Here is a 27,976-nt window from a genome sequence, read left to right on the forward strand (position 1 = left end):
GAGAGAGAGCTCTGATGCTGCTCGCGCCTCCTCTCGGTGCGCTCGCGACGCACACTAATCCTCGCGCAGGCTGCGGGTGTGTGACAGCAGAGACAGAGAAGACAGAGACAGAGGGGAGCTCAGACGCAGACAGACGCGTGTCTTTTCTTTTCCCAGCAGCACTGCTGTTTCTCGGTATCGGGGGAAGTTGTCCGTCCTCGCGGTGTCCTGTGTGTCACGCGCACAGAGGAGCGCTGGGTATGTGATGGGTGTTGGAGCGGAGCCCGGAGAGGAGAGCGGGGTGATGACGAGGAGCAGCTCTCTGACCGGGAAGTTGTGTTTTTACCTCCAGACGGCGCAGAGCGGAATAACTGACCCTGACTGGGATTAACGGCCACTTGTGTGACTTGTTGGACTGTGGACTGTCTCCGGGTCCTGCTGTCTGTCTCCGGGTCCATCATGCTCGGATCATACATGCTGGCCGGCTGATGCTGCGGCTCCTCTGGATTCTGCTTCTTCTTCTTCTATGCCCATATTTGGAGCTGTTTGAGCAGGCAGTTAACAGGACGCCACACATCCAGGTCAACTGACCGTCTCATGTCCGTGCTGAGAGTGACGAGCCTCACTGTGACATGGAGAGAACGGGACTCTACAGCCTCCTCTATTACTTCATCCTCAATGCGCCCTTTATGATCTGTGCAGACGGTAAGTGAGGAGAGGAGAGGAGAGGAGAGAGGAGGTTCTAACGGCGGTGGCTTTTAAAAAGCTCCAGTTGGACATAGATGTCAGCTGTTTGCGGGTTAAACATGCGTCCTGTTAGTGTTAAAATGAGCCTGTGCGTTTTTACGGTACTCTCCTTCCCTCTGAGTGAAGAGTTGGAGAAATGTAAGAAAGGAAAACATAGTGTGACCCAGCTGTGGCCACATCACACCGTCATGAAGATGGAGAACTGCTCTCCACGATTTGATCAAATAAAGCTGGAGGCAGATTATAGCTCTAATAAAACCATTCCAGTCTGTAAATCACAGTTAATAGGAGCAGAACAAGTCTGCATGATGACCAAAACACACAGAGGCCAAACTCTTTCTCTCTCTCTCTCACACACACACACACACACACACACACACACACACACACACCACACACACACACACACACCACACACACACAGAGCACTCTCACATCATTAATCTGTGCCTCTCTCCCCTTCATCCACCAAAGCTGCATTCACTGAAGTCCCTAAAGATGTGAGTGTGGGGGAGGGAGAGGATGTGGAGATGCCCTGCGCCTTCAAGGCTGTCAGCGCGGCGCCCATGTCTCTGGAGATCCAGTGGTGGTACCTGAAGGAGGACGTTTCTAAAGAACTGCCTCATGAGCTGCAGATCAGCGCTCCAGCCAACAGAGCCAAGGTACCTGCAACACTGACCTAGGACTGAACAGTTTTGGAAAAATTATACATTTATGTTAGACATTTATATCTGTATGATAAAAACAATTTAAATGATTATGAAGTGATTTTTGAGGGGATCTGTACCAGACAAAGATGTTTTTTTTGGTCAGGACATCTCTGCGGCACCACTGTTTCCTTTAAAATGGTATTTTGACACATTTTGCTTTGACAAATATATTGTGATTTTTACTAATGTTCATAGAGCTGCAACAATTTATCAATTATTAATTGCCTGTTATATACATCTTCAACTATTTTGATTGATTTTACTTAATCATTTTCAGTCATTTACTAAAGAAATGTCAAAATTCTATTAATTCTGCTTTTAAAAAGTGAATATTTTCTGGTTTCTTTACTCGTCTCTGACAGTAAACTGAATATTTTTAGCTGTGGACAAAACAAGATCAACATTTCTCAACATTTTCTGCCTTTTTCTGGACCAAACAACTGCTCGATAATTTGAAGAAATGATGAACATATTAATCAATGATGAAAATAATCGTTGTCCATTTGTTATTTTGCTACCGTCAGTTTTCTACATGTGCCATACATGATCTTTATGTATTTTTTAGACAAACACTGTTATCTGAACTGCTCCATATTTGAAGCACATTTTATGATAATTTGCATATGTGCATTTGTGAGCAATCAACAGTTATACACTCTGCAAGTGTGTATAACAAGCTCTTACTTTAGTGAGATAAATCCATACATCACGCAGTTTATCAGCTTATCATAATATCCTCCTGACATGTGTCTGACCTCGGCTTCGTCATTTGTTTCAAGTGAAAGAGCAAGTGCGTTACTCAGGATGAGGGCGACGCCACTCGGACTGCAGAAAGGCCACTTGTTAATTATCAAGAGCATTACATTCCTCTCAGGTCTGCTGCCTAAAAGCGCCATGATAGAGGACTGTTGCAGGACACAGAGGGAATTCCTTCTCATTTCAGCACAACAGATCAGTCTGAATCTTTCTCTGCCATCTGAGGAGTCAGAGACAATAACATGCAGCATTTCTTCTGCGTGTTAGAGACATTAAAACATGCAGTGAGGATAGACTGAGCAGAGGAGACAGAAAGAGAGAGGGAGAGGTTATCAATGGCGTCTTTGAGAAATGTACAGAACCCTCTCTGCTCTGCTGTTTGCTCTCTCTGCCAAATGAAAGAAAAATCTTGTGTTATTGTTGCCGGTAATGTACATGTTTTCGTCAGTGAACAGCTGATGAAATTCTCAGTGATAATCATGCTGCAGACGTGTGATGTACAATTCTTTCTCTTCTCAGGTCGTTCCAAGGGAAGCCACTAAAATAAGCGTAAGTGTCCACTCTCCTGACAGACACTGAAGCACACACTGAAGAGTGGTGATTAGCAGACCTTTATTTTCCAAAACCACACAGAGACACTCTGACTAAAAGGGGGGAGTGTCATATTTCTCTCGTCTCTTCAGGCTGAATCACTCTCTGTGCCTCATCATGACTCCATTAAATGACAAATGGAAAACGTGACACTCTTACTTGACTGACTGGTTGGGTGAACCAGAATGTTTTTCACTGCTTAGTGTTTTGTTTGAAATGACAAAATAAGAGAAAAATGAAAAAAATGAGAATCAAGAAGAAAAGAAATACAGCATGTGCTTTCTTTCTTCTCTTAAAGTGATAGGTCACCCAACAATAAAAATTCAGTCATTATCTACACCCCGTCATCATGTTTGAGGGTCTGGTTTATTTTGTTAGTCCACAAAACACTGCTGGAGTTTCACAGGAAAACAGTGTTGCAGAATCTCCCAAACAATGGAAGTGAATGGTGACCAGTTTTTAAATGAAAGAAAAAAAACATAAAATGCCTCCATGCTGCTTGTCTGGCATAGTCCAAGTCTCCTAAAGCCCCAGCACAAGGATCTACAGTGAAGATTCAGGCTAAAAATGTGGTATAAAAACATGTCTTTAGTCAATTTGTCATGTCGGGGCTTTAGGAGACTTGGATTACACCAGACGAGCAGTATGGAGGCATTTGATGTTTTTATTCTGTTGTTTATTGTTACGTTTGAAAACTGGTCACCATTCACTTCCATTTTTCCTGTTAAACTCCAGTTTCACAGAAACTAAACCTGACCTTCAATCGGCATGAGGGTGAATAGATAATAACTGAATTTTGGGTGAACTATTCCATTAAAATAATAATGACAATGCAAAAAGACAAGCAACCTACCACCCCACCCCCAAACACCTGTTCGGTTCTTTGCACTTAGAGTCATATTAAACCAAAAGAATTGTCATTTTAATGATGTAAACATGAAAATATCTTTGGATATAAAATACAATTAGATTCAGTTTCACTTAAAACAGCAGCTGAGTGTCATCACATTTGAGACGAGGTAAGGCCTCTATGAAAGCTTCCCAAATCTGACTAAACATTGTGAGCCTTTTTCTAACACTGTAGAGGATCTTCTGTGGACTTCAGTGTGACATTAATTCATTGATGCAGTGTCTTTGTAAGGGAGGGAGGCCAGATTTCTAGTTTTTGTTCGCTCCTTTCATGAAAAACAAGCTTCTGATCCTTTCTAGTAAATTAAAGTTTGATCTTGTCATCTTGTCATCTTTTTTATACATACCTATAACATTTTTCATGTAAATCAAGTGATCTGTTAGTCAAAGAAATGCTGTGACTGTTATCCACCTGAGAATTTCTTCAGTCTTCTGCTGTCCCAGTTTCTTCAGACATGTTTTATCTCATGAAGTCTTCAGACTTCTAAAATACTCTGTGTTAAACATACTGTGGCAGGTTGAGCTTTAATAAAATGTTAAGGTTTTGCTGTTAAAATGTGCCCTTATTAGAGATAATTGAGGCTCTATAAGAGCTAATGTGTCGGTCTGCTGAGCAGCTAATGCAGGGTCATGAGTCTGCTGGTGCCTGTTCCTCCACTGTAAGTCAAAACATGGAGCTGCCTTATTAACATGATGATTAATGTAAAATAAAACTGCAAGTTGTTCAAGTGTTGTCATTTGTTTCTGTCCTGGGTTCCAGACTGTGCGTGTTCAGGGCAACGCCATCTCACACCGCCTCAGCCTGTCCAAGGTGAAGAAGGAGGACGAAGGCGTGTACGAGTGCCGCGTGTCTGACCTGTGGGCCGACGAGACTCAGGAATTTACGGTTCATGCCGCGCTGCATGTCACATTGGGTGACGGCATGGTGGCTGAGGAGGCCGTGTCTCACATCCAGAACCGCTGGCCACTGAGGAATAGCAACACAGCGCTGGGAGGAGGAGGAGGAGGAGTAGGCAGGGCCACATCAGAGCCTGGCCAGGGGCTGGCAGGAGGTCAGAGATCAGGGCAGGGGAAGCACCGGGTGCCTCAGCAGGCTCAGCCTGGACTCCTCCCGTCCATCTCGTCCACCACCACCTCAGTGGCCAAGTCTTCTGCCTCGCCGCTGCCAGGGAATGCAGCCATCCTCCGGCAGCAGCATGGAGCTGGTGAGTGAGGGTTTGGGAATGGGGGTGGAACAGAGCCACAGTGACCCCTTGTGGTGGCAGAAGTGAGGAAGCACCTGAGATTTACACACACACACACACACACTCACAGCTCAGCAGAGTGTGTGAGGCTGCTGTGCAGGTCTGCATCTGTCTCAGGGTTCATCTGTCTCTGTAAAGTCAAATCTGAGTAAATGTGCTGTTGTTTCTCTCTGACATGAACTCCTTATCTCCATGTTGTTGTGGAAGATATTTCACTCTGAGGCACCTGAGAGTCTTCAGATCAGTTGCACCTGCCGTCAGGTTTTTAAGTCTGTACAATTGCTGCTACATATTGGAAACAGAGACAGAGATACAGAGATATAGCATGTGGGAGGACATATGGTTGCCTGCAGTATTAGGTGTGTAATCTACATATTTTCTTCTTTTGGCAGCAGTAGTGATGAGGGATGGGTATCATTAGATTTTTATCAATATTGCTACTGTTTATTGACAGATACTAATTGATAATCTTATCAATACTCTCATCAATACTACTTTATTTGATGCAAAAAAATAAAGATGTACAAAAAGATGTGAAAAGATTCAACAGTCCTTTAACTGGGCTAACTGGTACCTGGGGTTAAGGGCTGTGGTTGTCTCAAAACAAAATGAGTTCTCTCTGTTTATCAAGATAGTTCACACCGAGCTCAAACTTAGCATTTAGCCATTTATGCTATGATAGCTATTAGCTGCAAAGTCTAAAAAACGATTGGATTCATGTCGTTTTCCCTGGCCGAGCAATGGAGAATGGTTTGTCATTGTTGGACTTTGTCTGATGTCCTGAGTTAATAACTACAGAATTATTTTTGTAACAATAGCGAGTGTTACTTTGACTTGACAAGGTCCAAACAGTCACATTTTTTGTTGGCTTATCATATCATGAGCCAGGAGGCTGCACTGAGGATGTGATGCTAAAGTTAGCTGCAACAGCTGTTTGCTGAAGCAGTCAAACACACTGCACTGCTTCAGATTTATACAGTGTGGTACATTAAAGTGTACCATGAGGTTGCTGCTGCTGATATCCGGTTTGTATGCAAATACTTTTCAATAGGGCTGCATGATTAATTGTAAAGTTCACAATCTCAAGTCATACAGCTGTGCAATCTCATTTCTAAATGACAACAATTCACTCAATTCTATTTCCTGTCCATGTCCATGTCACACTGCATTGACATGTTGACTTATTTACAATCCCAGTTGTAGTGTTTCCCCTAGAGTTTTAAAAGTGTCAGTCAGTTTTCAGCTCTCAGTACTTTTGTAGCTTCAAACTGAATCTCTGTGGTTTGAAGTTTAGCTTTTCTTCTTAATAATAAAAAATAACCAAACAAAGTGTAAAGAATTAATAGGAAATTAAACACCCGACACCCATTTTACTACCTTTTGACTCAAGACAAGTGCGTTGTGTAGCTTTTACGTTATTTATTCTAAAGCTGTAACTGTCCATTCAAATTTTTTTATGTTTAGCAGCGTTTAAGTGAATCACTTTGATGTTCTAAAGGAAGAGAGGAAAAGAGACTTAAGACTTTTTTGTGACAAGAGACTTTTAATTTTAAGTCCAGTACTTTGATATACATATGAATATGTTATGTTTAATTCCAGCCCTTTTAAGCACTTTTAGAACTGAAGACACAGAACATTAGAGCAAATTAATGTTACATAGATACTGATAACAGCACCGTGTGTCCGTGTTAGTGCCAGCTCTCAATTCCCATCTCTAGTAGTGACTCTCCTCAACGCAAACCTTGTTCTACCACATTTCACACCAACCTGTTTATGTGTACGTACAGCATATGGGAGCGGAGATATTATCATAATAAATATATTTTCTTTGTCAGAAAAAACATTACTCAGATTTGGTGTGGAGTATGAACATTTCTGCATTCATGTGAAGAGTGTGATCACTCAGTTCAGTGTTCTCTGTCATCTCATCATATGTTCCTCCTCCCACCTCATCCACATCACACACCCCAAACCTCTTCAGATCAGGGGAGCGTTTTTTTGTCGTCTTGTGTATGATCGTGTTACACCTCTTCATGACAGTGGCTCTGCCAGCGGCAGCTTGCCAGATGGTATGGGGAGGGATGGGAGGGGGGTGGAGACTAGTAATCTACTTCCCCACAGCTCTTTTACCTGCCCCAGTTCTGTTCGATGAAGCGTGCATGTGAATAATTAAAACTCATCCAAGTCTAGTGGAGACATGCAGGTACCACGTGTTGATATGACGGGCTTGGGTGACTCCAGCATGTACATTTCCAATATCCTGGCATTATGTTGCAAACAGAGAGCGGGCAGTCACAGGTGTTAGAGTTGATATTTTTTCTGCTGTTCTGTGTTTGCAAGTCATTTCAGATGAGCATCAGTTCTCTGTTCCCACAGCTTCAATCAAGCATTCAGGCCTCTCACAGGGAAGGAGATACATGTTCCTGGTGACCAAATTCCCTGTCAGTTAAATGGAAGGTTTAATTCAGACCAGTCATCTAGTCTAAAAGAAAGAAAACATTCAGAAAACCGTACAAAATGAGCACAGTTTAATAATAGATAATGTTAAACATTGTCTGAAAAAATATTGCATGTATTTGGACATTTGAAACAGTTATTTAATGAGATGAATCCCATTGAGATAGAATCTCATTTTCAAGAGAGACCTGAATTTACATCAAATAAAAACATAAGAACAAAATATTCCTGAGCAGATGATCTAAAGGAAAACTGCAATATACTTTAAATAGCAACTGGGCAATAAATCAATATTATATCATATCGTTAACATTATATCATATTTTAGGTGTTGTCTTTTCCTGGTTTTAAAAGCTGCATTATGGTAAAATAATGTTATTTGCTGAACTTATCAGACTGTTCAAGCTCTTCTAACATGCGTCTTTACCAGCTTAGTTATTATGTCCACATTTCTGATGATTATTGATAAAAAAAAAATCTCATTGTTTGAAGATTTTGTGAGAGTTTTCGCTCCAATACTGTCACAACATCAGGGAATTTGGTCAAAAATACTGTGATTTTTACTGTTTTTGTCACCTTAGCTGCTTCCACCCCTTTGAGTGCACTAGAGCTGCAATGTTTAATCAATTATTAAATGAATTGTAAACTATTTTCCTAATCAGTTCATCGTTTTGATAAAACTTTGAAAAAAAAAGTCTAAATTCTCTGATTTCAGTAAACTGAATATCTCTGAGTTGTGCACAAAGACATTTGAGGACGTCATCTTTGACTTTGATCAATATTTTTCAACATTTTCTGATATTTTATGGACCAAAATATTGCCAGATTGATCAATAGTTAAAAGATGAAAAACCGGTGGAGTGCACATACATACGCAAATTTTTCAATTAACAAGATTGTGACAGGTTAAATTGTTCACCGTTTTCTGACATTTTAAAACTTTATTTTATTAATTGATGACTCAAGGAAATAATTAACCGATTAATCATCACTTGCAGCCCTAGAGTATACAGCATGTCACAGCCTACATGATTATCGACATCAACCTATATAAAACTTCATTATCATGATAGGCTTTAAAGCTATATCACCCAGGTCTAATAGCAAGTCACAATAAATAAAGCAAAATTATGATAAAACAATACATAAAGTAATTTAAACACACATAAAAATGAACACAACTATTCAACTAACAAGAGCAAGGACATAAAAACATAGAAATTAGACTGTTGTGGGAAGGTTTAAAATATTATTTCTAAATTGTCAGTAACTGATAAGACTGTCAATTTTTCAAGTACAGTGCAACTTATTCATCGGGTTGCGAGCATTGAATTCAAGAGTGGTCTTTCTAAATTCTGAATTGACTTTAAGTACACAGAGTGTGAGCCAATCATGAGACCGTCCATTAATCAAAGACGTCGTATATGTCGTATATTAAATGTGGCTGAAATGTGTGGCCTTGTGGGAGTGGCAGGTGCAGTGTCCACATGCCCATACTGAATGTGGTTACACATGGCTCCACTCGATATGCAAGTTTACTCTTACACAACTTTATTTAATTTTCTATATGAAAATACTGACAAACTGTGCTGATTTTACGAGATGTTATGTGTCCCACTTTCCACCTGGCTGGATGACAGAATCATTAGCACAGGCTGCAGGGAGAGGGGCTGCTGTCGTCTGACAGGCCTGCAGCTCCAGCGAGTTGTGAGCGGCTGCAAAACATCTTAGACGCAACAGTTAAACAGTGTTGTGCATTAGTGAAATATTAGTAAAAAGTTTAACTGGCGAGAATAGACTAACCAGACACTTCCCCAATTAGTAACCTCTTTCATACATAATTTTTTCAAGAAATATAGAAATACAACTAAATATATTGGAACAAATGGCTGGTTATTCATACAGACATTATAATGATGGAAATACATGATCAGTTCATACAGTAGCAGATGAGTGAGGTCATAAACACAATCCATCCCTCACAGTATTAGATAGATTTAATGAAATGATCAATCTCTCCATAATTTGAACATTAGTCACAATATCTCTCCAGTCAGTGTTTCCTCAAGGTTTGGTCTATAACCATTTTCATATCTGTGGTGCTGGGTGCTTAGTATGTGTAACCTTTTGTTCGAGAAGCATATAAAGACTCCTCACATATCACAATGTGTGTTTGCAGTTCCTGTGCATTTGATCTATTTTAATTTTTTTTTTAATATTTTATTATTATTTATTTTTACATTTTTTATTTATTTATTTATTTATTTTTTATTGGGCCAAAAAACTATACAATAGTGACTTTACATATACAATGACAAAACATAAAATGAATAATAAATAATGATGTACAAAACTTTTCATGGCACATTTTTGTAATTGATGATATTAACATTATTGTTTTATTGGTGGTGGTGGTGGGGAGGGGGTCTTTTATAGTCCATGCATTGAATGAGATAAGGTAAAATAATAATAAAGTGATAATAATAGTAATTACAAGTGCATAAACTGGTGTCACCAGCAGCAGGGGGAGGTGAGGATGAGGTCTTATTGATAAGCATTTATTTTAAATATGAGAGGAATAAATGGAAAAGGTGAATGTTTTAGAAGCAGATTTGCTTCTTTGAATATTTGCAAACATTTACAAATAGACATAGATGATTTCTGACAAAATAAATGTGACATGTTTTCTCCACTTGAGCTGCAGTAACGTGTGCTCATCTTCTATCAGTGATTGCAGACACTTGGAATCAGTGTTAATCAGGACAGTTACTAATAACACAGACAGCTGCATCTGCTCCGAGCACCGCAGATCTAATGAGGAAACCCCTCTGGTGCTCATGTGCAGGGAGACATGCAGTTGTGCAGTTAAATGAAAAATACAGCGTTTTAGCCCAGGAATGGAAAGTTATCAGTGTGCTTTGTGTGAAATGCCAGGCAGGAGAGTGAGGCCCAGCCTGTGATAAGGCCAAGTGCACACATCCAGAGATAACCTGTTATTACTGCACACACACAGTCCATCCTCCTTTACAGTTTTTAGCTTGTCCAAAACCTAAAACAAACCAACAATTCACAGAGAAGTTGTGAAAGCGTATGTTCATTTTCATTTATGTAACCTACATCTGTTGGTTGTGTTCTTGATGATTACTGACGCAGCACATAAAACCTCACAGTCAGAGGCTTGACTGTAAAGCCTGATTGCTTAATGCGTCTTATTGTTTTGGCCATTTCAGAGCTGTTAATTCAGAGCATGTTCCTCTGTTACAACCCAGACCACGCAACACTTCTATTATTTCATCAGTAACAGATGCATTAACATCATGACTACTTGTCACATTTCAATTGGTAACTGTTCTGAAAGGATTTATATTTTATTTCAAAAAAGTATTCTGAGTCATTCTTTTTACTGAATAATAAACAACATCCATGAATGAAATTAAAATACTTATAGCTACATAGCTGTACAGCAGAGCTGTTCAATATACAGATTCCATTGATGGTGAAATGAAACTGATATAATCTTAGATTTTGGATATGATTATATTATGATATGGCATAAGTGTTGGCCACATTACAGTAAATTGATGTCATTTTCCAAACTTATTGAACTGTTCTATTAAACACTTAGGGCCCTGTCTTTTGCTGATCTGAAGTGCAAGTTATTATTCAAAATGCATCCAAATCCACCTTTGCTATTTTGTGCCAGGGGAGCAGGGGTTTCCTGCTTTGTCCCACCCCTTACACCAGCAGCGCATAGCGAGATACACCTATCAGGTGTGCCCAAGTGCCTTGATTAATTCATGGGTGATTTTAGGCCGAACATGCAATAAACCAATCAGAGAGTCAGCTCTCATCACCTTTAAAAAGCAGGTGTGCCAAGATAGCAAGCTGTGTCAGCATAACAGCTGATTTGAGGGAACAAAGAAGATTTTTTAAAACAAGGAGACAGATCTCCTAGTAAGTTAAAGCACAAGAATGTGTAATATATGGAGAGGGCAGGTGTCTCTGAAGCAGTTTCAGAAGTAAATAGTTTATTACACAATAGTTACATACACCAGCTTTGCAGCGGGTGTAAGATAGAGTCCTTTGTCATTATATCCATATAACTGATGATTATTTATCAAAAATATCAATGTGTTAATATTTTGAAAAAGCACCAACAGTCATAGCTACAATGTTCACAGTGACAAGAAATGAACTAGTTCACATTCATTTCAAATGAATTTTTATTTTATTTCTTTATTTGAACTTAATGAATTATCTGTGTTGTATGTATTGTGTATTATAAGGGAACTTCAATTTTGTTGTACAACCATGTATTGTATAATGACAGTAAATGTCCTTGACTACTTGAATCCTTTTTAATTTAATCTGAAATTAGTCTGGCATAGCCAAAATTCTCTTCACAGCACTCAGCGCTGGAGAACGGTTTGGCTCCACACATACACATTCTGCTGTAGGAGAAAAAAAAAAATGCCCTGTCTAGTTTGCATTTCTTTAAACGAATCACAAGCCTTTTGGATGGCGCTAAGCCCAGGATGCAGCAACAGTGCTGCTGCAAAGTAGTGTCAAGGGGGAACTTGTTTTGGTGGAATATTTGTCAGGAGGTGAGCTCTGGCATTAAAATGACTACATCCCTGGTAACAGCTGTTAGTGCTAATTTGCTGTTTTCACCATGTAGGTTACAGCTCACGGGTTTTTTGCTCTGTCCCACAGACTTCAAAAACAGATGCAGATGCCAGAAAGCGACCAGTAGCAGGACTTGTACCAGCAGTGTTCATCCGGTGAATCAGACTAATCTAAAATAGAACCTCCTCCTAGCAGGGACCTGTAGTCACAGTCTCGGGTGTTGAGAGACGGCCAGTCTATATTTGCATATTATATCTCTAGTTATTAACAACAATTTACATCAATTTGAGAACATTTGACACTACAGCAGAAGCGAACATGAACTCATACTGTACAACATACTGTAAGTCAAAACAGCCACAGCAACTACAAACAGCAAGAACATAAAACTATGAGAATAGCAATGGGTGGGACAAGCTAGAGGAGATGAGTATATAGCAGTCCCTCCAGGATTTCATGGGCCAATTTTGGGAATGTTGCAGTTTAAAATGCCTGATTTCATGGTAGCTTTTCTAAAAATACTGATGCATGTTGCAATGCTCTTAAGCATTTTTTGCAATGAAATTGTAGGACCAAGAGAAAATTACAATTTTTTTTGTATAATTCATTAAAAATACAAGGCAGCTCGTTCCAGGAAAAACAAAACTGCACCCTATTTTGAGTGTTCTTACTAAGCTGAAAGGCTTTAGGTTACAAACATTAGAATTTATAATTTATAATTACAACAATTATATTAAATCTGCTTTATTTGTAAATAAAGTTGCATTGGGGATATTTATCAAATGCATCAATACGACAAAAATGAGGAAGTTAAATAACATAATGTTTTTGGTTACCTTTGATAGTTTCTCAGTCCTAATTGTGACCCCGACAATGAATGTGTCCACATCCAACTGAACATCACAGGTTGCATGTTCCTAAGAGCTGTGCACATCTCTAACAGTAACTTACTACTGTTACTGTTAGTAAAGGTATCATTTCACTAGAAAAAAGCACCATTTAGAGAACAGCCACAAGGATCTGCTCTTAGAACCCAGTCATGCCGATGTTCCTAACGTTGCCCAGAAGCTGCAGTTACTACATTGGCAGAATTGAACTAAACTGATTCACACTGACTGTAAAAACATGGATGATTGTCATATTTTTTGTTTAAATGGAGCCCTCCACCAGGTGATGGTAGAAGAAATGAAACACTTGTGTGAAATTGACATCAGCTTTGGGGAAAAGATAACTTGAATGTAGTGTTGTTGTCTTACTCCAGCAGTGTTTTGAAAGTGCTCTGATTTCTTATATTGTAATCAGATGAAACACAGAGAATTGTAGGTGAAGATTTTGCAGAGACAAGAGATCTTCTGGCTGGCCGCTTGGTCTTCAGCAGTACCTGCATTGTGAGGTTTTAATTAAAGTGAAATTGATTCTGTGAAGCAGAGGGTTGTTGACTTAGCTTTCCAAAGTAGATTTTTATTGCTGGAGCAGCTAATAACAGCACAGAAGAGTCAGAGTGGTTTACAGATGAAAAGACAGCTAATCAAACTTGACTAAAGCCTGGGGAAAAGCTTCAAGTTTTTTTGATCACAACTTCTTATTTCCAATGTGTTCCTGGCTCTAGATGATCTGCAAACTTGGTAACAGCAGCTTGTTTTCATACACCTACAAACCACATCAGTCTGAACCCATGGACAAGACGGCACATCAAGACAGCAGGCTTATAATGGAGTTGTTTAGCAGGGAAAAAAGTTAATATTTAAAATATTAAATGTAAATATTAGCTTTTCTTTTTGCACTTCAAAATCAAAAGCTACAGGACCTGCATTTATAGACCAACATTTACTGATACAAATTTCTCCATATGTAGCAGCAAAGAGATGTCTGCTGCTGTAAATAAAAAGCATAAAAGTGATTTTACAAAACTATGAAGAGCTCTTACTTGAGCAGAAGTAGATGAGACAGAATGTTTAACCACACAATGAAAGAAATGTGGTGAAATCATGACTGAAAACCTACAGCTGTGTGAGAGGATCCAATGTTAGATATTCCTTTTTCTGCAGATCAGAAATACTCAAAATGGAATGAAAGAAATTAGAAATATCAGCGCTGCCTTGTACAGTATATAGATTATAAGAATGAAATAAGTACTTCAATATCAAAGGAGCAAACTATTGAACTTAAGCAGCCGCTGATGCAATGGCAATGACATCTTTAATTGCTCCGCTGCGCCTCTCCTCACTGCTGCACCCCCCCAGTCGTTTGATGCGTTCACTGAAGCACATAAAAGCTTCAACAGTTGCTGCTTCATGTTTACATCACAATTTTAATTTGAGCTCAATTAATAACACAAGCATGTTCAGAAACCTGTGCTACTAATTCACTTTAATTCATTTCATGAAGCAGCGAGGATCATCCAGTGAATCTGTCACATAACCACCATCAACATGTTAGTGGGATTCAATCCAGTAATGTCAGCTGAATAACAGTCAGCACAGTCTTTATTCCACACTACATCTCTGATTCAATTAGGGCTGAATGATATACAAAAATAATCATGCTGCAATTATTTTGACTGATATTGCAATATATGATATACCATATGAGTGATATAAGTCATGATTCTATGTGTGAAATGATTTATATTTGCTTTTATATTGCATTTTTACTGAAAGAAGAACAATAATATGATTTTTGCTGGGGTGTGTACCAAACAAGCATGTTCGCTTACATCGGAAGATTATGATTTGTGGGGACAATGCCTCATTTATGACGATATGTTAAAGGGATAGTTCATCCAAAAATGAAAATTCAGTCATTATACTCACCCTTATGCTGATTGAGGGTTGGGTTTATTTTGTTTGTCCACAAAATACTGCTGGAATTTCACAGGAAAACAGTGCTGCAGAATCGCCCAAACAATGGAAGTGAATGGTGAACAGTTTTCAATCCATTGTTAATTATTTTACACTTACATTCACTTGTATACACACATACACATGTCATTTATGTGGGAGAAGTGGTAGAGTGATGGATGCTGCAGCTGGCACCTCTTCAGCTACCAGTCTACTCTGTATTTTTGGCCCAAGCTGGACTTGAACCCTTTAGTCCCCAAGCCAAGTCCTACACAAGCTTAACTTTGACGAGGATTGATGAAGTGATAAACCAACCAGTAAATGATGCGTAAGATAATAATGTGACTCTCAACCCTCACAGTCACATTTAAAACAGTTGTTGTAGATATAAAACCATGAATTTGGCTATTTCTTATTTCAAAATAATTCAGAAAGCGAGTTTGACAGAAAGTTGAGGACATTTTTTTGTGCTTTTCCCTCTTTATTTGCTGTAGCAAGTACATACAATAAACATCGGTTGTGCTGTTTGATTCTATAGTAACCAGACGGAAACACATTTATTGTGCAAATGAGTTCAAGCAGACATCTGCTGAGTGAAGAAGAGAATTATTCATGATGTCACTCTGAGGGAAACGATTATTGAACCTCAGCAGAGCATGAGGAGAGATGGGTTGGAATAAATGCACAGCATTCAGTAAATGCAGAGATTTGTGACTTTATTCTGAAAGGGTGAGTTAAATCAGTCTACAATGTAATGCTATCGCTAACATCTGTCATCTGACCTGACTAGCATTATCTTTAACCTGTACATGTGACTCTGCTGTGGGCCTTTTAACTGATTCAGCTGTATAGAAAAACATCTACATGTGACTGTGTGATGCAAACACATGGACATGCAGTATGGTTTTGTTTTGATCAGAGGGAACATGTAGAAATGAGTAAATACAGCACAGTCACCAGTGGTGAAGTCACTCAGCAGAGAAGTGATTTTACATCCAGCTGAAGTGCAGTGGCTGATCACAGAACAATTCTTTTCTCTGATCTTAATCCAGATCATCCTGTGTTGTCCTCTTTACTCAACTACATTTACTGTAGCTTATGAATCTGCTTTTTTCTGAAACACTGCTGGAATCAAACAGCCCATTTGTTAAGTGCACCACTGATGCCGTTGTTAAAACAAAACAAATTCACCAAGCTTTCCCTTTAGTTGTCTCCATGTTTGTTTCCACTTTGTGTCTATTTTATTTTTTCTACTTGCTTTTGTACCTTTATATCTTTGTCATAAATTGCTGTATTCCTTAATACTGGGTCTGGCTGGGACATATATCGATACGATACTGATATCATGAGTCTAGCTGTCATCTTAGATTTTGGATATCAATATTGTGTTGTTTACAGTAAAGCAGTGCCATTTTATGAACTTACCAGACTGTTGTACCTGGTCATTCTATCCACATGACTGATGATTATTGATCAAAAATCTCATTGCATTAATATGCTGTGAAAGCACCAATAGTCATTCCTACACTATAGTCTGTAGTAACGATATCAATATATATTGACATTGAAGTATTTGGTCAAATATATTGTGATCTTTGATTTTTTCCATACATCCCAGCTCTACTTAGTATTAATAATCTTAACATCTTAATGATTTTATTGTGTCTTTGTATCTAAATCCCAGGACGTCCCTGGTCCCAAGCACAGCAAAATAATGAGAAATACAGGCAGAGGGCTGCAGGGTCTCTGCAGACACCACCACACGCTGTTAGTGGACGGAAGTGATGATTAGGGATATACTGATCGAATGACCAGAGACTGGAAACGGACGCTTTTCAGCGTGACTGATCTTGACTGGTGACCAGCCAGTCAGCATCACTTACACATTCACATCCATGTTCAGCACAATGGTGACATCATGCACGCAGGGATACAGACTGTCGCTGGTCACAGCCACAACACTGCTGGTGACCATCAGCTGAGCAGCTGATAGTGTGGCTGAACAGTGTTAATGTTAGCCAGCTGCAGACTGCTGTTCACAGACTGACAGTTAAAATCTCACCTTCTATTCTGGCTGAAGCATAAACAACCTGTGTTGATGCATCTCCTTAAACATTTTCTCACCCAGACTCTTTGTTTTGTTTATTTACATTTGCTTCTCCATGAGATCATATGAAGTCACTAAAGTGAGCCCTGTCTCAGGAGATCTCACGGAATCTCACGAGATCGTGCTCCCTCTAGTACATAATCTTAATACAGTATACTAATATATGAAGGCCTGGCTGTAATCTGGGGCAAATGTAAAAGTTATTTAATAGTCAGTGTTATTATTATTGATCTTTACAAGAAAAGTTGCAAAAATGTTTGTGAATGCTGTCAGTAATACTTCCTAGAAAGACTAAAAATTGGATTTGGCAGGTCAGACTCATAATCCAAGAAATTGGAAGTTGGAATTGGCCAAGAAAATTGAAATTGGCTTCTGTAGTGATGATTGATAGGGACTATATTTCTGAATCTATATACATTGTTTTTTTGTTTGTTTTTTTAGGAAACTATTGCATATTATACTTTTAACACCAATGAAACTTTATCTTAAATTCAAGTGAAAATCACAAAGTTTGGATGATACCAGTTATGTCAGACTTAATTTGTGTTTAAAAGGATACACAAAACATCTACACTTAAATCTGCAGGAGTGGCGCAACCATAAAAATAGGGTATTTGGTAAATCACTTTGTGCTCCCCCTAACCTCTGTTTATCTTTGCTCATCATCTGTGATGTGAAAACATATTTCCAGTCAGCCAGGGAAAGTAACAGTGTGTGCTCTGGTCACAATTCAGTTATAAAATGTTGATTCCTGATTGGCTGCTGAGAGCTTTTTCAGCTGGAAGGCAGCAGATGAGGTCACACGAGCATTTGGTTCAAAAGTTCAGACACTCGGCCCTGAATTACAGTGGAGAACAGAAACAGGACGCTCTGCTCTGCTTTACACTCTCCTGTTTCCATCACTGTTAGTTTGCTGCTTCAGTCATTCTGAGACAAGTGTTGTTAAAGTTTACATCCTAACATGCTGTTATCCTGTGTTGCTCTGTTGCTCTCTGAATCATCTCACAGCCTTCTTTTTAGTTTCAGGTTATCCTGACACACTGGGCCTCTGCTGCTGTGAGGAAACTCACACCAAGTGCTAATCATTAATCTGCACTGACACTTCAGCTTTAAATAAACCTGTACTGGAATTAAATGTTGCATCAAGATTGGACCATTTAAGAATGTGAATGTTTTTTTGACATGATCTGTGGTTTGTAATATGTTGGTATTTGCCTCACGGTGATCAAGGGTTATATATTATAATTATTGTAATCTCAAATTAAAATCATTTTAAATAACTGCATAGCATGATATCTGCTTTCACCTTGAAAAGATTGTATTCATAATTTTTGATTGAAAAGAAGAATAACATTAAATGGATTTGACTTGTGTTGCATAAAACCAGTGCAGATTTGAATCTAAAAGTGCTCCTGATTAATATTGCAGTGGCATAGGCTGATATTTTCACGTTTGAGTCCTTTAGTGGACTGTCAGCTGGGCAGGCTGCTGGTGTCTGTTACATACTAAATCCAATACAGTTTAAGTGGCTTGCTGACACTTTCCTATTGACAGAAAAACCCAGAGGAATCCATCTCAGGCAGTTTTTTTTCCCTGTTTGCTCTGAGCTGATATGCTCTAAGTATCTGACAACAGATGAAGGTTAAAAAGCGTGGCAAAATTGAAAGATTACCCCGTGCTTGCTCTCGGCTCTGCTGCCTTATCCTCAGTAATAACAGCCAATGTTGTGAGCGGGGGAGGGGGCTCCAAAATGCTGGCATCTGTCACTTTTCTGCAATGTCATCTGACTGAGTGGCAGAAACAATTAATATGGGAGGAGGGACGGCAGTGCTGGCTGGCAGGGGGAGTGGACAGATAAGCTGTCAGGTGTCTCAAATTGCCTCTCATATTTTCATTTCTCATCAGAGGTTTGGTGGCCTTGCCTCGTCACTGATAAGCATGACTGATTTCTGACCACTCGGAGCAGAACGACAAGTTCTAAACACAATATTCACTCTCTGTTTCTTTAAAACGGTGTTAGGCCCATGTGTCAACAAACAGTTTGTTATTTACACATCCAGCAGAACCATGATCATTCATTTGAAGTGGTGTTTGTGTACACCTGATGTATGCAAGTCCAAGATTCAAGATTACTTTTTAGCTCTGGTGCTGGCTGGATGCTGCTGGGGGTGGTAGAGATGGTGGTAGAGGTGATGGTGGCTGGATGTTGGTGGTGATATGGGTAATAGTGTAAATTAGGGTGGCTGGATGGTGGAGATGAGGGTGGCTAGAAATTTGTGATGGTTTAGGTGATAGTGTATTGATGTTGGTTGTGGTAGGGGTGATGGTGGAGGTGAGGGTAGCTGGATGTTGGTGATGGTGGGCTGGTGGTGGCCAGATATTGATGGTGGTGGAGATGAGGGTGGAGGTTAGAGTGGCTGGATGATGGTGGTGTGTCACTGAGAAATAAGGCTTCATATATCATATTCATCATAGGCTACAGTAGGCTACAGTGTAATAGTTGATAATTAAGTTATTTTATAATGGACAAAATATAAGTATAATTACTTACTTAATAAGTAAGACTGAAAATGGATTAGTATTAAATAGCAATGAAGCAAAATTTATGACATTCCTTGCAGCTGTGCTACCTGGTTATTAATTAGGTTTCAACCATTGTGTACTCATTATCATTATAAAAATACTCCTACACACTGTCTGACTTGCAATGTAACATTTATTTGTAATGTTTCAGTACTACAGCTTCATCAGGCAAACAAACAAAAAATCAAGGTTTGATGAAGGTCTAGTACCGGAAGGTTGCAAATAAATGTTACAATGCGATTTAGACAGTGTGTAAGAGTTCTTTTGCAACTTCTAGGCCTACCTGCCCCTCTCTTAAGCGCCTGTCTCATAAAATAGATGTGTGAAGTGCTCTTTTGAACTCATCATTAAAATACCATTTTTAACCCTTTTCCCTCATCATTCAGCTGTTCATCTGTACAGAGAGGTTAGAGTCAGAGTAAAGGATATATGAATAATGAATTATGAAGAAGAAATGATGTGGAGGTGGTGAAGATGATGGTAACTGGATGATGGTGGTGGTGGTGGTAGAGATGATAGTAGCTGGCAGATGGTGTGGGTGATAGAATTAAAAGTGGCTGAAAGGTGGTGTTGGTAGGGGTGGTGTATAACTGCATGATGGTGATAGTGGTAGTAGAAGTGATGGTGTCTGGATGGTGGTGGCGGTGGTGGAAGTGTTGCTTTTGGTCGATGAAGTTAATACACTTGGTGAAGAGGACGAAATGATAGGAAAACAGAGAAGAATGAAGTTGTCTTCCTTACTTTGAACACTGGCTTCATTTAATGGAAATAATAAAACAGCATTATCAACTGAATGATAATGAAGTTGTATGGGGCAGGGTTATTAACTGTAGTGTGAAAGAGTGCCTAGAATGAAAACATGCTCTTATTACTGAGGACATTTGCATATGTAAACACCAATCACAACCTCTTAGACAAAGACAGTCAGGGTGGGTGGATGTTTTCTCTCAATGAATGACCCAGTATCTCAACATGCAAATAAAGAGAAATTATAGGTCAGATATTTCATAATGTATGCTGTGTCCAAAAGCTCTCCCACAGCAGTAACATTGCAGTAAATGTTGTATGAGACAGTGGGAAGGACAGGAAGATGAAATAAAGTGAGACAGAATCAGACACCTACACAGACTGACACCCAGAGGACCTCGATGTCTGTCTGCAGAATCTGTCCTGACAGCTGCTCCAATCCCTTATCTGCACGGCCGTGTGTGTGTGTTCATATGTTGGTCTTGAGGGTGTTTGTATGTTGTTTTCCATTTAAATGTCATAAGTTTTACCTTCAGCACATCTGAATCATGTATTGATGGTTGTGTGTGTTCACTGAGCCGTGCTGCTGCTGCAGACCTCATCTTACTGTCGCTCTACGCCCCTTACTGCTGCAATATCAAGTGCTACGCAACCAAAATGTCCATTAAGGTTTGAGATGCTCTGTGTGTGTGTTTATGTCTGGATGAGGTGGCTTTGCTGCAGTTAGGCCTCGTGTTCACATATCGTTTTGTTTTTTTTTCTGAACACCAGCTTCTTTTTTGTTCCCAATGAGGAGAGGGCATCACTGTACTACAGGTGGGGGATATATTAGACTCTTCAATGCATCATGTTTACTTCTAAACTAGGCTCCCACTTGAGTTTTGGTGAGGATGATCACCACCCACTCAGAACTGTTAATATAAATCCCGTGACCCGACCTGTATTCATGATTATACATATTATACACATACGTGGTCATATACTTGTCACACACTGTTGATGTGTTTCCAGCAATGATGAGCCTAGCTTTCAGTTAGCCAAAGTTCATACTGTTTGAAACTTTTTACAAGCAACTTTTTACCAACTCCTCCTCCTTGTTTACACTGTAGTGAACTGTTACAAGCTAAAACCAAAGTTATGTATGCAGTCTGTTTAGCTTAGCTTGCTACATAAATAATAATTTGCTGAAGCTCTGACAGGTTCTTTTATCTGTACTTCAAAGTTTTTGGTTTTGGTGGTCATGTTGCAGCCTCTCCCCTGCTCTCTGTGTCAGGGCAGTTCCTCCACAAATTCCCACACATAGAACGAAGTCTGCAGACAGTGAACCAGGTGAATATATTAATCTACTCTGTCTATGGTCTCTCATCCACAGCTGTTTTGTTTTATAAAAGTACAGCACACTAGCTTGACTGTGCAGCACTTTCAGTCATTTCTTCATCCTAAACAAAGCTGCAGGGACTCGCACACATTTTCCAGATGATTAGCTGTCCCAGGCTAAGGACAAGGAGTCCTGCAATAAATCTTGGGACAGTTTTTGTTTTTTAAATGAGGGCTTTACTGGTCAGCACAGTATGATCAAAAATCATACTGCATATTTGAACTGGTTCACTCTCTGTGGTTTCTATGTTTTTCAATGGTTTTCTATGCTGGGCATGCAACCAGTAGCTCCCTGTGACTGTAGCAAATGTTATGTAGATATATATATATGGAAATCAATAACTTAAAAAAAAACAACATACATTTTAAATTTCATTTATCATTGTTGGTCTATGAAAAAGTTTAGACAACGCAAAACTTCGAGGCAACTTACCACAATAGATTTTTGAGTTTTGAGCCCAGCTCAAACTCTTAAGTTTTGCAAACATTTACTAACTACTAATCTTTTGTTGAGATAATTTACTTTTCTTCTTTAGATAAACTTAAATCTTCAACTTTTGGAAACCCCCAAAAATGTATTTAGAAAATACAGAGTAAATTAATTCAGGTGAAAGAATATGTAAAAAAAAATTAAGTATAATTTTCAATTATAACCATTTAATTTCCTGGCACCAAAATAAGATAATGACAATTTAGTTCCACAGCTCACTGCCGTAAAATTTTGAAACATATTTTTTTTTAAGTTTCTAAAACTCAAAGATTAAAGTTTATCTGAAGAGGAACAGTATATTATCTTAACTAAAGATTATCGGTTGGCAAAACATTTTCAAGTTTATTTCAAAGCATAAGCATTTGAGTTGGACTCAAACATAAAAATATCATACAAATATCATAGTATCATACCCTACTTCTATGGCTTGGTGGCACTCTTGAGCGTCACTATAAGTTAGTTATGGATGCTAAATAAAAAAACACTAGTCTTCAGGGAAAAGAGAGAAGTTAATAGTTGCAGTTCCAGACAGATTTTTTTTCTTTTTTTTGGGCCCAAACTGTCTCTTTTCATTGTAAAGGTTGCCGACCCCTGGTTTATGCTGTCCATTCTAGTGCATGATCCTCTTACATTATGATGTGCTAAAGAAACAACATATACCTTAACATTATATGCAAATGTAGACATATTGATTCCGAACAAAATAATAATTTCACTTAATATATGATGTCCTGTCCCTTTCTTCTTCATGGCTGAGATGTTTTTGGAGAACATTTTCCACTGGTCATTGTAGAAACCAACAAGACTGAATATTCTGAACATCTTTTGTACTAAATACAACAATTACATTATTAAAATGAAAGGTTTTTAAGTGAAGCAAAACAAACCAGTGCTAACAACATGCAGTATTTGTAAGCAGCAGCAGTGACAGTGAGTCGGTGGAGTGAGTGAGCTTGGTGTTGGAGTAGTGGGAGGAGTTGTGAGTAGCTGTGGAAGAAGGTTTGGGAGACGCCAACAGATCAGATCGCCTTTTATCATTCAGTCCAGATTTTAGGCCTCAGCTGGTTATGAATCTTTACAGATGAATCTTTCAGTAGACACATGTTGGTGTCCCAGAGTGTGTGGTCAAACAAGAGAGGAAGAAGAAAGTTAGAAGAAGTTTGTGCTTTGTTACTGGTGGAAATGCTCTGTCGCTCACCAGAGCAGATGCTTTATGAAACTGTAAGTTTTCCTTCAGGAAGCCTCACTGCTGCCACACTTTGAGCGTCTTTGGGTATATTGAAAATCCCTGAATCCCTGTACAGAAGTTATTTCATATTATTTCAGAGATCATATAAACACTTTTTAAAAGCCAAAGCATTTCATTTCTTTATTCGGTTTCTCAGAGCACATTGACGCCGCTGAATCGGAGTACTTCATCATTATAGCATAGAAGGATTTATAATAAAGCTTCATATATACATTTATAATAGAGGTGTTTGAGCTGTCTGAAATCTGGCCTGCTTGCATATTGGGGGGATGTGTCAGTTTCACTAATATCTTGAGACTCAGACCTACTAAGAAAACGTGGTGTAAATGTACAATCTGCATGTGTTCAGCATCTGATTGAATACATTTAACAGCAGCTCATTATGCAGTTCGCTCTGGGCCTGACCCTGAACCTTCACATACACACCAAGATCACAGGAGACATTCAGACATGGGATTTCTATGAGATCACTACATCCAGAATATTGATAGTGATCTCAAGTGAAGCCACGGTCACAGTCTGAACACACACATCAAAGCATGTTTAAATGACAAACTCTGTCCCCCTGGCTAATGTCAAGTTGTCATGTCAGACATTTGTAAAGCAGTGTCACATCTTTGCTGTTTTCCTCACTGAATGGGACTCACTGTTTGTGGCAAATGTTTTCAAAGCTCCGGGACAAGCAGGATATCAGGGCAAAAAAATAAAGCATCACGTTGTGAGGGAAATTTTACACATGCATGGATGATAGTGTTACTGTAATAATTAGATAATAACTGTGAAAAGGACATTTTCAAGACATTTATGAAATGTTTACAATGTATTTTTAAATAGTTACAGTATTTGATTTTATCATCCAAGTGACTGTATAGTTAATATGTTTGTGACAGACATACTAAAGGTAGACTAAAGGGATAGTTCACCCAAAAATGAAAATTCAGTCATTATCTACTCACCCTCATGCTGATTGAGGGTCAGGTTTATTTTGTTGGAGTGCTGCTGGAGTTTCACAGGAAAACAGTGTTTGAGAATCTCTCAAACAATAGAAGTGAATGGTGACCAGTTTTCAAAAGTAAAAAAACTATGGAAGCATTTTATGTGTTTATTCAGGTTTTTTTTTAAATAACAGAATTAGTTGCAGTAAATTCTTGTGTTAAATTCACCTAGTCCCAATACATACATACATATATATATATATATATATATATATATATATATATATATATATATGCATATGTGTGTGTGTGTGTATATATATATATATATATATATATATATATATATACACACACACACACACACACACGTATATAAAGTATGCATGTCTAAATGCATATAATATACAGAAATTTCATTAGTAAAATAAAGCTCAATACATGTCAGATTCAAAATATGTCAGTGTTCAGTCAGTGTCTTCATCACCCCTTGAGAAGGATGAAAACAGAACAAACGGCAAACACGCCTTGTTGTGTGCTGTCGTGTCTCAGGCCATAGTGGGAAAATTCTCTGGTCTCTGGTGAAAAACAACAGAGAGGATGACTTAACAACATGGCTTCTTTATTATGAGCAGGTAAAACAGCGTCTGCTTGTGTGCAGCTCCCTGGTGCACACAGCCTAAAAAACAAAGCACTCTAGTGCCTCCTGTTGGCATTAACAAACAACAAACCTAGCACCCCAACTCAGTACCAGCAGTATAACAGTATGTTTTTCATCTTAAACATCTCTACACTTTTTCTTGTCTTTCAAACACCACACCTGTCAGGCAGAGGCATTTCAGCTTAGATATCCTGCATCCAAATCAGAAAGTTAACTCAAAACATCACATTCTTTTCATGTGGTTAATGGCACGTATCAATTAAGGTACATTTCAATTCTGCATTGAAAAATTTACCCCTTTGTTCTTAAATCTCAGTGCTGCTCCAGGCCACATCCTGGATCCTTTCCATTGGTGCCATCCTTTAGTTGTGGCAGGGCCTATTCTGTAACCCAGAGGTCAAGTGAGTTAGAAAGGAAAGGTTTACTCATTTGTCAGTGTAAGAAGAAAAAATGTTCATCATCATCACACTACAATGTTATCTTCTTCAACAAGCTAACATCAATATTAGCTTCAATGGGCAAGCTTCATTTGCATTTTATGGAGCATCCACCAGCAGAGTATTTCTTTTACAGCTAACACACAAGAAATGAAAACAGGTAGAAGTTGATGCTAAAGCGTTGATTCTGATGGCTCCGCCTGCAACAGTTTCATACAACTGTGACTTTTTGTGTTCCCTACACCTGACTGAAACCATTACTTTTACAGGGTCAACAAAACTGTTGCACACATGGCACCACACTCATACCTGTCCCCCCTAAACAATGAAAGGTAGGAACTAATTAGCTCTAGACAAGAGGGACATGAAGACGAAACTTAAATATTACACATGTAAATGTGTAATAAAAATACAAGTTAAAATGCTGTAAATGATAATGAAATAATTATCATATATACCACTATTTATAATAGTAAACTTATTTCTGCAAGTCCATAATGTTGTAAAATTATTATACTGAAATATATCACCCACACAGTAAACTGCACAGCTTAATAAGGAACACAAAATGAGTAAAGTAACTTACTACAAATAACCTAAAAATGTAATGTGTACAGTAACCATGGTTACACTTGTAGCAGAAAACAGCAACAATGATTTGTTACATTTAGAAAGTGAGCATCTAATGAAAATAAAACATGTTTTAAAAGTTATTGTAAGAACTTTAATTGCATTATTAAGTACTTGTATCTGTACTCGGTATCGGTAAGTACACAAATGTAAGTACTTGTTCTCGGTCTGAAGAAAGGTGGTATCTGTGCATCCCTATGGAGTGCACGTATATAGGAGTTTTCTAGTCTTCCAATTGCTCAAAGTGCTTTACAACACATGTCACCCATTCATACTAATTGGTGGGGCTGCCATGCAAGGTGCCTCTGTATCGGGGTTCTGTATCTTGCCAGGGATCGAATTGTTGATCCTCCGATTAGTGGACAACCTGGCTCTACCACTGAGCCACAGCCAATTTCTTATAGCAGGTGCTGTGTGGCAGTGTGGGATGGGTAAACTGCAATCCAGACTTTCTGGAGGTAGAGAGGGAGAGAGTTCAGCAAATTTGGAGGCTCTAGTATCTTCTCCCAGATGACAGGAAATTGAAAAGGCTGTGTGACTGGTGGGTGGTGTCACTCACAATACTGGCTGGTGGTTGCAGGCTTAAGCAGGTATTGTAAATGTCCATGAGAGAGGGGAGGGAAGCACCAGTGATCTTCCCAGCTCTGTTCACGATGTGCTGCAGGGCCTTGTAGTTCAAGGCAGTGCAGCCTTAGAAATGCAGTTGCCAGAACAGTACTTTCCATTCATATGTTGCCATGCTTGATTTAAAAGAGAACTGCTATCCTATTACAATTGTTCTTCTTTGGAATACTGTTCTAATTTTATTTCTTTTTCTTTTACATTTCTCTCTCATCCAGGCTGTGGTGTGATGAGCACCATGGACCCCCTCCTCTGCATCACTCTCCTGTTCCTGCATAAGCTCCTCCCCTTCCTGTTGGCCCACTGAAGAGACTTCAACCAAAATTATGTCGACTTGCAACGTTCTCACTTTCTATACCAAAAAAACAAAGCAAGCAGCAGTTCGTGCCCACCAGTGGAGAGAGGGTTACATTAAATTGATGTATGCCGTTGCAACACATCACTGCAGGGAGTGAAAGCAATGCGAGTTGGACAGACGTGACAAATCTAAGGAAGGATGCTGCTCAGACTTGAAACAGATAAAAACTAAACGACTGTTGAAAGAGCAGAGCATGGAGAAGAGAAATGTGCTTGCTTACAGTGAATGATGGGAGCATCACTACTGATCCACACACAGCCTATACAGCGTGGCCACATGAAGCGCTGCCTCAGCTCTGCACCTGCTTCATGCATGGCCCTCCTCAAACACTCCACACTCACTTTTCTTTTGCAGCATTTCCACTGTGAACTCTGCTCATCTGACAACACATACCATTTCAGTGTGAGTCCTACTGCTGATTTCAATGTAGTCACTTTCATTTGTTATATGGAAGACATGTGACCTCCTTGTTTTTTTCTTGGAAGGGGGTGATTTGATCAGCATGACCTGTCAATCATTTACATATTTTGCTGTAGCCCTGTCAGGCATCTTCACTACACAGAACTACTGTTCATCCAGTGTGTTAGTCCAATATATACCATGTCCGCCCCCTCCTACAAACACACACACACACACACACACACACACACACACACACACACTTACTTTTGTTCTCATAGCTGTGTTCCATAATGTAAACAACAAATAATAAGCTGATATATTTTGATTAAGATAAGGCACACCTTACCATTGTTGTTGTTAATCACCTCCAATAATGTTTATTTTTATTAAATATGTGGTGATCAAAGTGAGACATTTCATTTCTATGAGATAAAATGATTTATTGGTAACTTGCCAACAGCAGTTGAGATGAAGGTTTATTGTTTTTGTAATAAAAAGTAGATTTCAAAGGTGTATGGTA

The 27,976-nt window shown here is 38.9% G+C and overlaps 1 protein-coding gene across 1 annotated transcript; it reads left to right on the forward strand.

Annotated features, from left to right (window-relative positions):
• vstm2b (V-set and transmembrane domain containing 2B) lies at nucleotides 1-27,965 on the forward strand. The gene is made up of 5 exons (XM_084722698.1): nucleotides 1-684; nucleotides 1,201-1,388; nucleotides 2,712-2,741; nucleotides 4,453-4,897; nucleotides 26,915-27,965. Exons 1-5 carry the CDS (start codon nucleotides 612-614, stop codon nucleotides 27,001-27,003), a joined length of 825 nt encoding a protein of 274 aa, XP_084578824.1. The 5' UTR covers nucleotides 1-611; the 3' UTR covers nucleotides 27,004-27,965.
• The last annotated feature ends 11 nt before the right edge of the window (nucleotides 27,966-27,976 follow it).

This window comes from Lutjanus erythropterus, chromosome 1 (assembly GCF_056507025.1).
Source record: "Lutjanus erythropterus isolate fLutEry1 chromosome 1, fLutEry1.hap2, whole genome shotgun sequence".
Classification (NCBI taxonomy): Eukaryota; Metazoa; Chordata; class Actinopteri; order Lutjaniformes; family Lutjanidae; genus Lutjanus; species Lutjanus erythropterus.